Source organism: Heptranchias perlo, chromosome 28 (assembly GCF_035084215.1).
Source record: "Heptranchias perlo isolate sHepPer1 chromosome 28, sHepPer1.hap1, whole genome shotgun sequence".
NCBI classification, from domain to species: domain Eukaryota; kingdom Metazoa; phylum Chordata; class Chondrichthyes; order Hexanchiformes; family Hexanchidae; genus Heptranchias; species Heptranchias perlo.
This window is the reverse complement of record NC_090352.1, coordinates 30,722,542-30,737,488: the sequence shown is the minus strand read 5'-3', so window position 1 is coordinate 30,737,488 and position 14,947 is coordinate 30,722,542. Positions and strand designations below refer to the sequence as shown.

Below are 14,947 nucleotides of genomic sequence, written 5' to 3'. Positions count from 1 at the left end.
TATGATGGTTTCTTCCTCAATGTCAGTAGACAGCTCCTTCTTATACTGGATGGGTGAATGGAAGGGCATGATTCTAGAGTGACACTGATACACCAGAGAGAGTCCAAAAAAGGCACCAACAGTACATTGTATTGTAATTTATATATTTTCCATGAAAATACCAGCGCTACCATGGCTCCCAAAGACAAAAGCTTGGACACACCTGGATTTATCATATACAGATATATCTATATACACACATACAGATATATCTATATACACATATATAGATCTAGCTAGATTATATATATATATATATATATAGCAAATCACAAATGAACATTCTTAAAACAAAGTCTACAGTCTGAATAAAGCCAGTTATTTCCTGGTTTTATTTCTGACCTTGATAACCCGGCCTGTGCTCTGCACTACATGGGAGCAACACCACGGGAGATCAGCTAGTCTTTTTTAAATTCGACATCATCCGATAGAGCAAAGCTGCTATTGGCATCAACAGCAGAGCGAAACTCAGAACCCAAGCCATGATTTTGCCCGCCCCATCTAGTTTAGGACTTGTCGAAACTTGGTAACCCTTCCCCCCCCGCCCCCTCTGGAATTGGTTGAGGACTGCGGCAGAAACTCACCGGTGCAGCGTTTCTGCAGTTGCAGGATCTCCATGTGCAGCCCGTGCAGTAAGTCCATGTGTTCTCCCTTTAAGAAGACGATGTTTCGCTGAACGCTCTGCAGCTGGCGCTCCAGGGATGAGGTCTCCATGGTGACCGAGTAAACAGTCTGAGCCCGGAGGAAAATAGAGATTAATGATCAGGAAAGACAATGATGTGGAACATAGTCACACATTCAGAGACCCAGAGGACACTGCAATAAATCCTCCCCCTCTGTTGTTGCACAATAAAAAGAATCAGCATCTTCAACCCATAGAGCACCAACATTGCTGTTCCCGTGAAACAAACAACATTTATAAAAGAACAATTATTTTTTAATTCGAAAGGACACTGTGAATTAAATAATGCTTAACTGTGCATGTGTCTCTTTACAGAATATCATTTTGGAAATGCTCTGATTATAAATCATGGCATCTCCAAAATGACATTCTGTGAACAGACACGTGCAGAGTTAAACATTGTTTAATTCACAGTGTCCTTTGAATTAAGAATTTGTTCTTTTATAAATGTTGTTTATTTCACGGGAATAGCAAAATATAAATGGCCTTACTAGAGGCACTGTCGGTGCAGGTATAAGTATCACTTGCTTTGATTGTAAAAATGATAAATTATGGTTCAGTGTTACTTTTCTCTGCACTGACAGTTGCCTCTGGTAAGACCATTTATATTTTCCACCACACGAAGACGATCAGGCTACCTGTCTGAAATAAAACGGAAGGCTCTGCCTTCCTGTGAAAGGATTTGGCACATTTGATCTCTTAAACTCTACCTTCTCTTACCTCTTTGTTTTGGTCAGTCCCATAAAGGACCTCCTCCGGCCAGATTGTGCCAGTTCTGATGACGGTCCCTCCCAAAACACTTTTTCAGATGCTGACTGGCCTGCTGTGAATTTCTGATACTTGGCCATTTTTTTTTAAACCAATTGATCACGCTTAATTGGCCGCCAAGCCGCGAATCAACATCTCAATGAATGCACTATGGGATCTCTCTATCAGAAACCAGTCAACAATTCCCTACTATAGCCTGCCAAGTTTTAACCCTTTCTCATTCCAATAAGAATCCATTCATTCTCTCGCACACTCTGAATGGCACTTCCTCAGCAATGCACATCCATCCAGAGGAAACATGGCTGCTGCCTTAAAGCGGGCAAAACTTGGGTTATAACTGATACGCTGTGAAATGTCTCCAACCATCTATCTGCTCACGTTAGGGCTGCGTTCTATTTTTATTTTCAGGTGGTGAACTGGGCACCAGTTTTTGGAAATGCTTTTACCCAATGCGCACTCTTTGGTTTTCTGAGCTCCCAAAACTGTGCAATAGTGAGATAGGAAAACAAATGGGCATTATAATGTTCTCCTTCAAAAGGGGCTGAGCCATGCTTCTGTGAGCTTCCATGAACGCCCCCGACCTTCCTGACCCTTACCCCAGTGCCCTTTCTTCACAGGTATAGCAGGCTTTTCGTCCAAGGAGAAATTTGCAGGGCTATGGGGAAAGAGCAAGGTGGGGTGAGGCTAATTGGAGAACTCTTTCAAAGAGCCAGCACAGGCACAATGGGCTGAATGGCCTCCTTCTGTGCTGTATGATTCTATGAAGGCAATTCCAAGGGCATATTTTTTTCTTCACCCCATCAACCGTGCATGCAGGTATTGATAATGATCAGGAGAGGCTGTTAACCCCCCCTCCCCGACTCTGAGCTTTTTAGGATCGCCAATTGTAGTGTTCCGAATGCCATCCTGGCAGAACTGGTGCATTTTTGGTCTATGCGGCTCAGTTCTCCATTGGCCACTGCGTTTACAAACTGAGCCACCAGGGGGGAGCTACAGCTTGTGACTGTCAGTGCAAAGTTTTGCCCTCACCGATTCTGCACATTATAATTTTAATAAAATGCCCATAATTTCAGATCTGTTGACCTGATCCTGAAGGAAGAACGTGGCATGATTTCACAAAAAGAAAAGTTCATTCATGCATAATCCCATGGTACGCAGCGGTGTTGTGAATCAATGCTGCTTACAATTTTTTTTCAGTGAGCAAGCAGTGCTACTTAGATTTATTTCTATGTTCTGACTAACTTCATTATAAAAAAGCTTTCTCAGTTAAAGAATTATCCCAGGTAGGATATTCTACCCAGAGCACTGGATTGAAAATACTGTTACAATCGATTACTTGAAATAGGAAGTGCAGCATCAAATATAAAACTGTGACACCAGTAAAATGCAACACTGGGGGATAAACACCACATGGACTGGAAACTTGCAAGGAAATGATCAAGTGAGGGGATACGGCTATGGGACTGAATTTCTGGCGCTGTGCAGCACTGTAATATCAGTAAAATGTCTCGCGGAGGGGTTAAAAACCACATGCAGCCAAGACTTGCAAGGAGGTGGCAGCGCCATCGTGTTCGATGGCGCTTCCACCTCCTTGCAAGTCTTGACTGCATGTGGGAGGAGGTGGCGCCGCCATCGAGTCCAGGCAATTCTCACCAGTTAGGCCATAAATGTTAGGCTACCTACCTGTCACAGGTTCGGTTCTGTTCATTGTATGGGATGTAGTTGATGTCCACACCTTTAGGTCTTTTTTTGGACCTTGAAGGAAGGTGGGATCAATGGCCCTCATGGTTAGAAATATAAATTAAGTACCAAGAATATAAATTAGGGCTATAAAATAAGGACTGCAGCACCGTTAAAAGTCAGATGGAACTAATATTTGTATCCGATAGGAAAATTGGTATTGCCAATTTTCTAATGGATCTTAAAGTATATTTATAGTGAATCGTGAAAGAACCTAGAGTAATGGTGACATGGCATTTATTGTTAACCCAATATCAGCAAGCTCTGAAGAGAGGTTGTATTGTATAAATACCAACATTCAACAAATATGCAGTAGTTAAGAAATAAAAGCAGAAAATGTTGGAAAGACTCAGCAAGTGAGGCAGCATCTGTGGAGAAAGAAACAGAGTTAACGTTTCAGGTTGATGACCTTTCGTCAGATGAAAGGTCATCGACCTGAGACGTTAACTGTTTCTTTCTCCACCGATGCTGCCTCACTTGCTGAGCCTTTCCAACATTTTCTGTTTTTATTACAGATTTTGCACTAGTTAAGAGTTTCTTCATTACCCAAGGGTTTATTGTAGTAACTGGCTGCAGAAAATCAACGGCACAGCCAATAAATTCTGGAGCGCAGAAAATTAAAAAGATGCAAAATGGGGAAAAAGAGGCTGAGGAACAAATCAAAGCAAATACGTCACTGGTAAGCTTAAAAGCGGGAAAAAAAGTCTGAATGTGCAATTCCCACTGCCATTAGTTAAATAAAGCAACTTCATCAAGTAATGGGGCTCCAAGTCCCACCACTAGTTTTACTGCCACCCCCGAAGTATAGGAAGGGCTTATGTCATAGGCCATCGTTGCCAATATTAGCCTGTCGTAGGCCATCGTTGCCAATATTAGCCTGTCGTAGGCCATCGTCGCCAATATTAGCCTGTCGTAGGCCATCGTTGCCAATATTAGCCTGAGGTAGGCCATCGTTGCCAATATTAGCCTGTCGTAGGCCATCGTTGCCAATATTAGCCTGACGTAGGCCATCGTTGCCAATATTAGCCTGACGTAGGCCATCGTTGCCAATATTAGCCTGTCGTAGGCCATCGTTGCCAATATTAGCCTGTCGTAGGCCATCGTTGCCAATACTGGCCTGAGGTAGGCCATCGTTGCCAATACTGGCCTGAGGTAGGCCATCGTTGCCAATATTAGCCTGAGGTAGGCCATCGTTGCCAATATTAGCCTGTCGTAGGCCATCGTTGCCAATATTAGCCTGAGGTAGGCCATCGTTGCCAATATTAGCCTGTCGTAGGCCATCGTTGCCAATATTAGCCTGTCGTAGGCCATCGTTGCCAATATTAGCCTGTCGTAAGCCATCGTTGCCAATATTAGCCTGTCGTAGGCCATCGTTGCCAATATTAGCCTGTCGTAGGCTTTCGTTGCCAGTATTAGCCTGTTTGGGCCATTCCTGCATTGAATTTAATAACCAGTCTGGGTTGTAAACGATATTTAACGTCCTAAAGCTCATAATAGTGGAAGCCGAACAGAGCAAAATGAAATCCTGCGCTGTTTACTTCCCTCCTGCTGCTGCCTCTCTTGAGATATCCTGTATCATCACCTCTTCTCAAACTCCTCCTCCAAGCCATTTGCCTCTCCCAAGGTTGCTACTTGTACTGGCAACGACTGCTCGTGTTGAAAATGTTTCTTCTTGCTGATGTCTGAATTTAAACTGTCCTCATGATATAGATTTATCGACGCAATCACTGAGTCCATTGACTCCGTATCCGCTGTTTCTGCTTTAGTTCCTTAGCCCAAAGCCGTCTAATAATAGAAATCTGTAATTCTCTCCCCCAAAAGGCTGAGTACGCAGGGACAATTGGAGCTTTCAAGACTGAGATTGACAGTTTTTTGTTAGGTAAGGGTATCCAGGGAAATGGAGCTAAGATGGGTAAATGGAGTTGAGGTACAGATCAGCCATGATCTGATTGAATGGCGGAGCTGGCTCGAGGGGCTGAATGGCTAATCCAGTTCCTATGTACTCTCCATTTAAATGTCTATAATGTATATTATTTAAAACTGAAACTCTAGGATTCCTCAGTGACTCAGTGCATTAATCTCATGAGTAACTGAGCTACATGGACAGGAAGATCTCTGCTTCAATCCAGTCTCTGCTGAGTTGGTTGGTCACAGCTAGAGCTGCAGTAGATATATCTGGCCTTAGTACCCCCAATTTTGGGGGGTGAAAATCGGCCAGCATTTCCACTATCCAGTGATTCCTGCTGGAAGTGTGCGTGGGTGAACATTGGAGGTGGTCAGGATCGGGTAAAGCCATGACGCCTCCTTCCCAATAGTCAAGTAAACTTGCCGACAGTCACCGTGACGGTTCGCACATGAATAATGGCCACTTGGGTGAAGTTGGACCAAGATCTGTGGAACTAGACTGTAGCAAGGGCTTACAGCAGAGGAGGGGAAGGAAGAAAATTGGTGGCGGAAATGGAAATGGAATTGGTTAAGTACATAACCATTTTATGCTGACGAATCAGGAGATGATAAAGATAGACCCAGCCCAGTCCTCCTCACCAACATCTGGGGATTGGTGTCCAAGGATATTGTACATCAGTGGTGAAAACCGGTTCTTTTAGTCCATCACCAGTGACCTGCAAGTGAAGATTTTGATGAGGAAGATGTGGATTTGATTACATGGGGAGATTTGAGTGAGCTAACAGGAGGTGGGAGGAAATGTTGTCAGGAGAGAGCACAAGTGGAATATTTTCCTCCAATCCAAGGCTAAAATGTCACCACCGTGAACCACTGAGTCCCATGAGATTTGTGTGTGAGCGAGTGACAGGCCACACAGTGATATTAGTCCTTAAACAAAACCTTTGGACAAATAGAAATGGACAATTATTTTTTTTTCAAATTCACATCAGATAAATATCACAGAATCCCTTAAAGGTTTGAATTATTAGTGAGGAATACCTAGCAACATTAACATTTAAATGTGACCCCGAATGATTCTTAATTTAAAAGTTAAATGAAAGAATAAAATATTACAGCCTAACTACTTGAAGAACAAGGGTCAGATTCTGCGTAGTTTCGACCCATCAAGTCTCCCTCGTTTGAGGTCAGTCTCTCTCATTTCAATTTAAAATTAAACCTACTTTAATCGATCTTGCTCCTTAAAATGAACACAGCCCCGAATGTTTAACTGGGTTCACAATTGGTCTTGTTCTTTCTGACCATATAGAAATCTCACTCCTAACATTTCCCCAGTGTTGACAGCTCTGATAGATTAAGATAGAAAAGGTTGAGTAAAATTTTGGTCAGTGGTGGTTACGCTGTGTGCTGTCCTTTCAAGGATTTCACCTTTAGCTGTTCAGTGGGAATTTGGAATCCCCCAACTTGTCTCCCTTTTGGATCATAGGAACAGGAGTGGGCCACTTAGTCCCTCCAGCCTTCAAATAGATCATGGCTGATCTGTATCTTAATTCCATTTACCAGCCTTAGCTCCAAATCCCTTAATACCCTTACCGAACAAAAATCTATCGACCTCAGCCTTGAAAGCTCCAATTGTCCCAGCATCCACAGCCTATGGTGGGGGGGAAGAATTCAAAATTTCTCCTAGGAAAAGTGTTTCCTGATTTCTCTCCTAAATGGCCTAGCTCTACTTTTAAGATGTCTCCTCCTTCTTGATTCCCCCATCAGAGGAAATAGTTTATCTGTCTCTGCCCTATCGAATCCTTTTTAACATATTAAACACCTCGATCAGATCCCTCAATCTTCTATATTCAAGATGTGGAGATGCCGGTGATGGACTGGGGTGGACAAATGTAAGGAATCTTACAACACCAGGTTATAGTCCAACAAATTTTATTTTAAAATCACAAGCTTTCGGAGATTATCTCCGAAAGCTTGTGATTTTAAAATAAAATTGTTGGACTATAACCTGGTGTTGTAAGATTCCTTACATTCTATATTCAAGGGCATACAAGCCAGGACCTCATAATTTAACCCTCTGAGCCCCGTTATAATTCTAGGTTCTAAATGCCTGCAGTACTTTGCAAAATCCAAATCACCAGAGAAATGCACCAGATCACATGATGTACCTTCACCTGTAGTGTTTTGTGCCTAAACTAAAAATAGCTTGGGCCAGCTTTTGTTACTGAGGTGATAAAGAGCTGTTGAGAATTCTCAAAGGTGCACCATTACCGAGTTCCCCCTAAAACAATCCGGTCTTTTTCTGTTCCGTGTGGAGTGTTCTGGTGACAGGCAGCAATGCTTCTACCATTTCCAAGTGAGCATTTATTACAAGTATATTCACTATGGTAGATTTCTCTCCTTCCATTTTTTCCCCCTATTTACCCTCTTCCCCTTCCCGAAGCTCGTTTTCTGCTCTCTCGTTTGTCGGAGCACTGGATGCATCAATGTCACTCATTGGTTAACCTGCTAGCGGACAAAACATAAATTGAAATGGATCCCATGAGCAGTTTTGACTCTTTTTAAATAGCCTGGCTGAGACCGACTCCCATTGGGTAGTCTCAGCACAAGTATCAGCTGGACTGGAAATTTAAGGTCGATCTCCTTGTCCACCTGACTGTCCAATCGCACGAGTTATAAGAGGATATGTGTGGCCTTTGGTTCCTCGGCATCCTTCCTTCTCCTCCCCCCCCCCCCCCTTCACTTAGTTAAATCCTTTCAGACTCTCCATTCTGTGGAAAGAATCCAGAGATTGAGATCCGATGGTCACCCACACCTTTTTGACCAAGCACGGCAAACGTATGTACGATCATGGTGCACTATGCATTAGTGAGGCCCTAGGAAAGCTGTAGTAAAGTGTAAATGTTGGAAGCCAAGGCCCCTACAATTCTAAACGTTGTACATGACCGTAAGGAATGATTATGGATATTAAGTGTTCTGCACAGTTTCAGGTGAAATTGGACCTGAGTAAAACAGGCAGTATCAGACTGGTCTCGTCTTACACACCTTGCTCGATATTTAGTTCCGTTGACTGTTTTGGTCTCCTGCCCATGTCCAGTTTCACCCCCCTAAGGCTGGGCTTTAGAACTACTTCAGGAACCTACCCCCAAATTTCATGATCTCGGTTAGTAATGCTTTTCTAATTTGAGCGTGTGATATATAACAGGGCTGTATAAACAGAGGTTGTGTGTTATTGAAGTAGGCAGGCTGCTAGCCCCCATCTTGCATAGCTTTCACACATTTGCACCATTTTCTATGACAACCACACCAACAATAAGATGACTGAAACAGGTCATCCCATCTCGTAATACACTATATACACTCAATCCCATTGTATGTAATACACCCAAACAGAAACCAACTGCCCCTGACCATTGCTATTGCTCATGGGATCTGCGGACAAATATCTCGGATTTTCCAGGAGAACTGAGGCTGAACTTTCGTAAAGCTGGGCTCCACTTGTTTTATTCTGAGGTGCAGTGTCAGGCACAGATAATGATGATTTCCCATTTGTAAATGTCTTGTGTTTACCTCTTAGTGTTGGGGGGACTGACAGAAAGGCAGGCGATAACCGACAACAGAACTGGGGCAGAATTGGATTAAGATGGTAGAAAATACAACATCACATAAGGTGACACAGGGCAGGGGATTCAGACAATATCATTTACATTTCTAAAGCAAACTATGCTACAGTTGCATAAAATGACAAACTTCTTACTGACTTCTATATAGGAAATAATCATGTGTGTCTCCATAGAGTGTCAACTTGGCTTAATTGGTAGCACTCTTGCCTCTGAGTCTGAAGGTTATGAGTTCAAGCCCCACTACAGAGGTGAGCACATAATCTAGGCTAACACTTCAGTGCAGTACTGAGGAAGTGTTATATTGTTGGCGGTGGTCCAGTTTGGATCGCCAAGTTGGTATTGAGGAAGAGTTGGTAAAGGTGAATGAATACCCCAGGCCCACGATTACACTTAATTTAGCCTTGCTGTACAGGAGTCTGTTTTATTTATCACTGTGCATGTTCTCCAAAATGATGTTAGTGGGTGACAGGACCAAGACTGGTTGCTTGTTGGAAGACATGATGAATATTTTGCTAGCCTTGTTGCATTGACCCAAACTGAGCCAGGCTCCCAGTAAATGAAATCACAGATTATACCACACCCGAAGAGGAAACTACAACATTCTGCTTGTTAGGAATATAACCGAGGCCCCGTCTGCCCTCTCAGGTGGACGTAAAAAATCCCATGGCACGATTCGAAGAAGAGCGGGGGAGTTCTCCCCGGTCCTGGCCAGTATTTATCCCGCAACCAACGTCACTAAAAACACATCATCGGGTCATTACCTCATTGCTGTTTATGGGATCTTGCTGTGTGCAGATTGGCTGCCCATTGCCCATATTACAACAGTGACCACACTTCAAAAATACTTCATTGGCTATTAGGTGCTTTGAGTCATCCTGAGCTGCTGAAAGGCGCTATATAAATGTAATTTTTTTTTTATAATCGAATCCACCTTCACCCACCGGACAAGGACATGCAGCATGATGAACATTAACATGACCTGATTTGTTTACAATTCCAAAGAGGCAAAATGTGACTGAATAGAGGGGACGGAGGGAGAGAGGGAAAGGGGCAGGGGTTAGGGGACAGACTCGACCCTCCCCGGCCGCCCACCGACAGAGCAAGTCGATTCCTATCGGTGAACTGCAAGTGCGAACAGAGCCTCTCTGTCACATCCTAACAGGACTCACGGTTCTCGCGTTTCTTTTGATGAAGGCTGGAGCCATTGTAAACAAACACAGGCAGATAAGAACATCACAGTGCGGCCCAGATCAGACTTTTATTTTACTCTTAAAACCAAAAGAACACAGGCTGCATAGTAACCAGACTTTTTTTTTTAAAAAAAAGGATCTTAAACAATTAAAGATGCAAACCTTAAATTTTTTTTTTAAAAAATCTATTAGTTTCTGTAACCAAAGTAGAGCTGGAAATGAAACATTTTTAAATGAGTTGAAAGTGATTTGAAATAAACAACCTGTACTCACCAGATAAACAAGCAGCTCCCAGTCTATGAACTGTGGGAATTACTAGGGGCGTTCAGGAGCCAGGAACAAAGACACCAGCCCAGGGACGGGCTGCTACACAAGGAGGGGGTGGGGGGGATATCGGATTTAGAAATGTATTAACATCGCTGCACAAATCTCCCACACCAGCCGCTCACCGCCCAGCTCCCCCGGACCCGAGCATCGCTGAGAGGGGACCGCGATCCCAGCCCGTCCTGCCCCCGCTGCCAAGTTGTGGATTGAAGGACGGAGCGCCCGTCACTCGGCGGAACAGCTGATCCACCGCCGTAAACACGGTCCAACGTGACCGGAAGATCAGGGCAGCTCCCTGAAAAGGAGGGGGAGGGATGCATTAGTGCTGATGTCACCCTCTGAACCATAGTTGTCCTGAAAAAAAAAAGCCATCAGTTTCCATTTGATGTTTGCATGAACAAGATTGCAGCCTGCAGCCTTGTTAGTGCAAACCCATGATCTCCACCACCTAGAAGGACAAGGGCAGCAGGTGCATGGGAACACCATCATCTCCAAGTCACACCCCATCCCGAGTAAGGCATGTATCGCCTTTCCTTCGTGGTCGCTGGGTCAAAATCCTGGAACTCCCTCCCCAACAGCACTGCGGGAGAACCTTCACCACACGGACTGCAGCGGTTCAAGAAGGCGGCTCACCACCACCTTCTCAAGGGCAATTAGGGATGGGCAATAAATGCCGGCCTCGCTAATGACGCCCATACCCCGAGAATGAATTTTAAAAAGCAGCCCCTGCGTTCACACCAGGAAATGGAAGGGTAGTCCTCTAGGTGACTATTGTCATTTCTAGCCTCAAAGTTGATGGGTTTTGAATGTGGTAAAAATGTTTCCTGTGAGCTAAGTTTTTTTTAATGTAGTAGAATGCTATACACAATTTTAGTTGTAATCCTCACGTGTAATGGACAGTTTGACTCCTTGGTGCTTGTGGTCACTTATGAATCGTAGAATCTCAGCTCTCGCCTCTGAGTCAGCAGGTTGTAGGTGCAAGTCCCACTCCAGGGACTTGAGCGCAAAAATCTAGGCTGACACAAGAGTGCTGCACCGTTGGAGGTGTCGTCTTTCGGATGAGACGTGAAGCCGAGGTCCCGTCTGCCCTCTCAGGTGGATGTAAAAGATCCTATGGCACCATTTCAAACAAGAGCAGGGGAGTTCCCCCCGGCATCCTGGCCAATATTTATCCCTCAACCAACATCACGAAAACAAATCGCCAGGTCATTATCACATTGCTGTTTGTGGGATCTTGCTGTGCGCAAATTGGCATTTCCCACATTACGAAGCACTTTGGGATGACCTGACTTTGTGAAAGGCGCTATATGAATGCACCTTCTTCTAAAGACATTAGAAGAAATACATTAGTGTACTTTGTAGAAGACCTTACACTGGGGTTGTGGTAAGGACTGGAATTGAGTTTTGGCTCAATTTCTATCCCCTTCCCCAGCCTCCTGTGACAGATACTCAAGTCTGTTTAAATTGATTTTTTTTTTCCTACTGGTCAAGTCAACTGTCAATGTTGGGGGGGGGGGAAATCTATGATACACCTCTTGAAATTGGAGTGATCCCCAGGAGCAATACTCCACCCCCCTCACCCCCAATTTTCTCCCCTTTTCTTGTGAAAGTGCTGCCATTCGGGGGTCTGCCAAGTTCCCGTTCTTGTGTGAGACTTGGCAGAGAAAGTCGGCAGCCATTTAACAGCGGGCACCATCACACCCAAGGTCAATCCTCTCCAGCCAGTGTCCATATGACCGGGGATCAAACCTCTCAGTACTGCAGCACGCCGTGCATTTACTCACTGAGACACCAGGGGAGATCCCTGGCAGTAATTACACAGTTTTCATGGCTACCTTTCCCTCCATGTGATGTGCCAAACGAATATTGAGTGTATGGCACTAACCCAAAGCCATGCATCAATTAGTTGTAGTGGCATATTCTTCCATAGGCTATTCCTAGGCTGCTGTTGCACATGGATGAACTATATTTGGGTGTATTTTACATAAGCACAGCAGATTGCTATTCAGGTCAATATACTCAATATCAGATATGTTTTTCTCAGCACTTTAGTGTTTTTATGCCAGGGATTGGAGCCTTAGCTTGTTTTTGGTGACTATATATGGAATTTAAAGGAATGGTTGAACAATGAGTAAGCAGGTTCCAGAGCAGCAAGGATGAGAAGAGACGGCAATATTTGTTTACACAGCCCCTAAATGGTAGACGGACACCAAATCAACTTTCACCTTTTAACTGAGGCAAGGGCAAAGTAAATGAATAATGGAAAGCCCTCTTCTAGTGAGTTTGGCATAAACTGAACTGTATGTACATCTTTAATTTGTGCTATTGAAAGGTAAGAATATATGAATGTGGCCTACAGTGACAGGACATTAGCGTACTGGGCTTCTGAGTGATAAGACACCAGCCCTTCCCCTGAAATATCTCAAATGGTGAATTCCTAATCTCAGCAAGAGCTGACTGAGGAGGGAAGGACCATTTTCTGAGAGAACGAGGGGAGCATCTCAAGTTGTGCTGCAGTCGCACACTTCCAGTCAGTGGCAAAGGTCAGGGGTTAGGTTACCCACTTCCGCTATTGCTGCACAAATGGTGCATGCCAGGGGATGGAATTTATGAGGGGAGAAAGAGAAAATTAACTGAATTAAAATCAATGGGGTGATAAGAAATATTTCTATATATAAAAGTGTTGGATCTCGCATGCATCCAACACACTTCAGGCATCGCACGTCAAAGTGTTAAAAGTATAAGCAAAGAAGGAAAGCCAGTCAATTCTTGTCAGTTGTTCTGACCCTGATCACCTGGCTTCTCCCTAAGGACAGAAGCCTAGAGGTTTACAAATAGCTGCCAAGTTATAGAACCTTCCCTCAACGGTTAGCCTCTTATAGATAGGGTGTGTCTATTTAGATTAGTTCCTACAAGGGGTAGCCTGTCCCTTAAAGGGGCAGGCCAGGTTGAACGTAGCTCTATCTTAGCAGCAAAACATCACAACTATCCCGCAGACCTCAGACTGCCTATGCACAGTGCCACAGAAGAGCAGCAAGTACATAAATAAAAAGGCAACATTTCCAATTCCGTTTGATCATTAAGGTCACTCGAGAGCAGGTCAGAGGCTGGGTATCCTGGTGTCAAAATTGAAAGATAAAATATTCCATTCCCTAATGCTGACACTCCTCACTGAGTGAGAAATTCACCAGAAGAGACAAATAACTTTTTCTCTTTGCATAATGTGCAGCACAACTTGCATTTCTAGTTTATTGGTTATTTTATATTTTGTAATCCATCATTTGCTTTTTACATGTAACCGTCTTTCCTTTCTTTCCCAGTTCCTTGTATTGTCCATAACTCCATATAATCCTTATGTTTTTAATGTTTTATTTCTTCTCTCCATTTTATTGGCATTGATTGTGCTTTACAGGAGGTCTGCAGCCTTCCTGCAATCAAGGTGCCTCGACCGTTACGATACAAACTGTTAGTTTTGTCTCTCCTTTCTCCTCTGCTGAAGGTGCTGACTCCTGTGGGGTGAAGTTCTTCGAGCTCCCTCCAGCGATCATTCTTCATTTCTGAGCCTGGACAGTGAACATTGGCAGCCTATCCATTGGAGAGGAGGGGCGGGCAGGTGGGGGATGAGGATCATTTTAGCCGAGCCCAATATTGCCCCAACCCAATATCCACATCGGCCCACTTCCAGCAGGGGAGCAATTTTGGATGAGAATTCTGTCTGGTTTTCCCTCTGTAATTAAACAATGAATTTTACAAAATTGTAACAGTAAAAATCCAAGAAACCTTCAGCAAAAGCTGCGAGTTTAAAGTTTCAGCACCTTGGACAGGAGATTTTCACTATTGGTAATTGAATGCATGGCGCCCTCTGATGGGCAGCCCTTTCACTGCATAGGACTGGAAATAACTTTCTGCTTTACTGAGAGCTCCTTGGTCTTTTTTTTGCAGGACCTGTAAATTCTCAATGTCAGACTTCCAGATTTAACTTAGGGGGAGTGTGGAGTTTTTGACCTTTCTCCCGATTGCCAGAAAACGATATTTCAGTAGTTTACTGTTATCCTGGGGTAGACTGGCGTTTGGTGATAAGAGTTAAATTAGCCATCAAAGTGATAGGCCAGGAATACGGGTCCAATGAAGAAAATTGGTGTCTGGTCTTGGTGAAAGACTGAATGTTGTGCAGCTCACATAATCCCCTCGATGTCACTTGATGTGAATGCATCATCAATATTAACAAGGGTCGGCATAAGCAGAAAATAAATGAATGTAGCAAACTGAGTTAACATATTTATTTTACACCCAGTGAAACAAGAACAGAAACACTCTTTATTCTGTAGCATTTTGGGCGAATTTTGTGCTCATCAGAGGAATTCAGTCCCACGGAATAGGACATTTCTCCACTTCTGCAAGCTGTGGCGGCTTTGAGCACCTCATTGGGATAAGTTCAGAGTGGACATCCTCCTGAACTTCCCCAACAATGCATTTTACTCAATGAAAGTGGGCCGAGGGGGAAGAGATTTGTTCTGGTCGGTATGTGCAGTGAAATTGCGGACGCATTCTGTTCGAATACATTTACCAGCAATTCTAAAATATCTTAACATCAGCGCCCCGTACTGCACTAGTATGAATTTTTCTGGCTCCCGGACAAGTTGCCTTCGTGTCCTTTCTGAGTCAGTTTACTAATTTAG

General features: G+C 43.8%; 2 protein-coding genes across 2 annotated transcripts in view; both read right to left on the bottom strand.

Moving 5' to 3' along the window:
• Positions 1-10,448, bottom strand: part of ccdc92ba (coiled-coil domain containing 92Ba) — a 70,743-nt gene extending 60,295 nt beyond the window's left edge. The window contains exons 1-2 of the mRNA XM_068008336.1: positions 10,218-10,448; positions 624-771 (exon numbers count right to left, since the gene is read on the bottom strand). Of these exons, the coding sequence (XP_067864437.1) occupies positions 624-753 (130 nt within the window). The 5' untranslated portion in view covers positions 754-771; positions 10,218-10,448. The remainder of the gene's footprint in view (positions 1-623; positions 772-10,217) is intronic.
• On the bottom strand, positions 4,050-4,721 carry LOC137299224 (uncharacterized protein in mobD 3'region-like). Its single transcript, XM_067967888.1, has one exon. The coding sequence runs from the start codon at positions 4,719-4,721 to the stop codon at positions 4,050-4,052; it is 672 nt and encodes a 223-aa protein (XP_067823989.1).
• Positions 10,449-14,947: the final 4,499 nt, after the last annotated feature.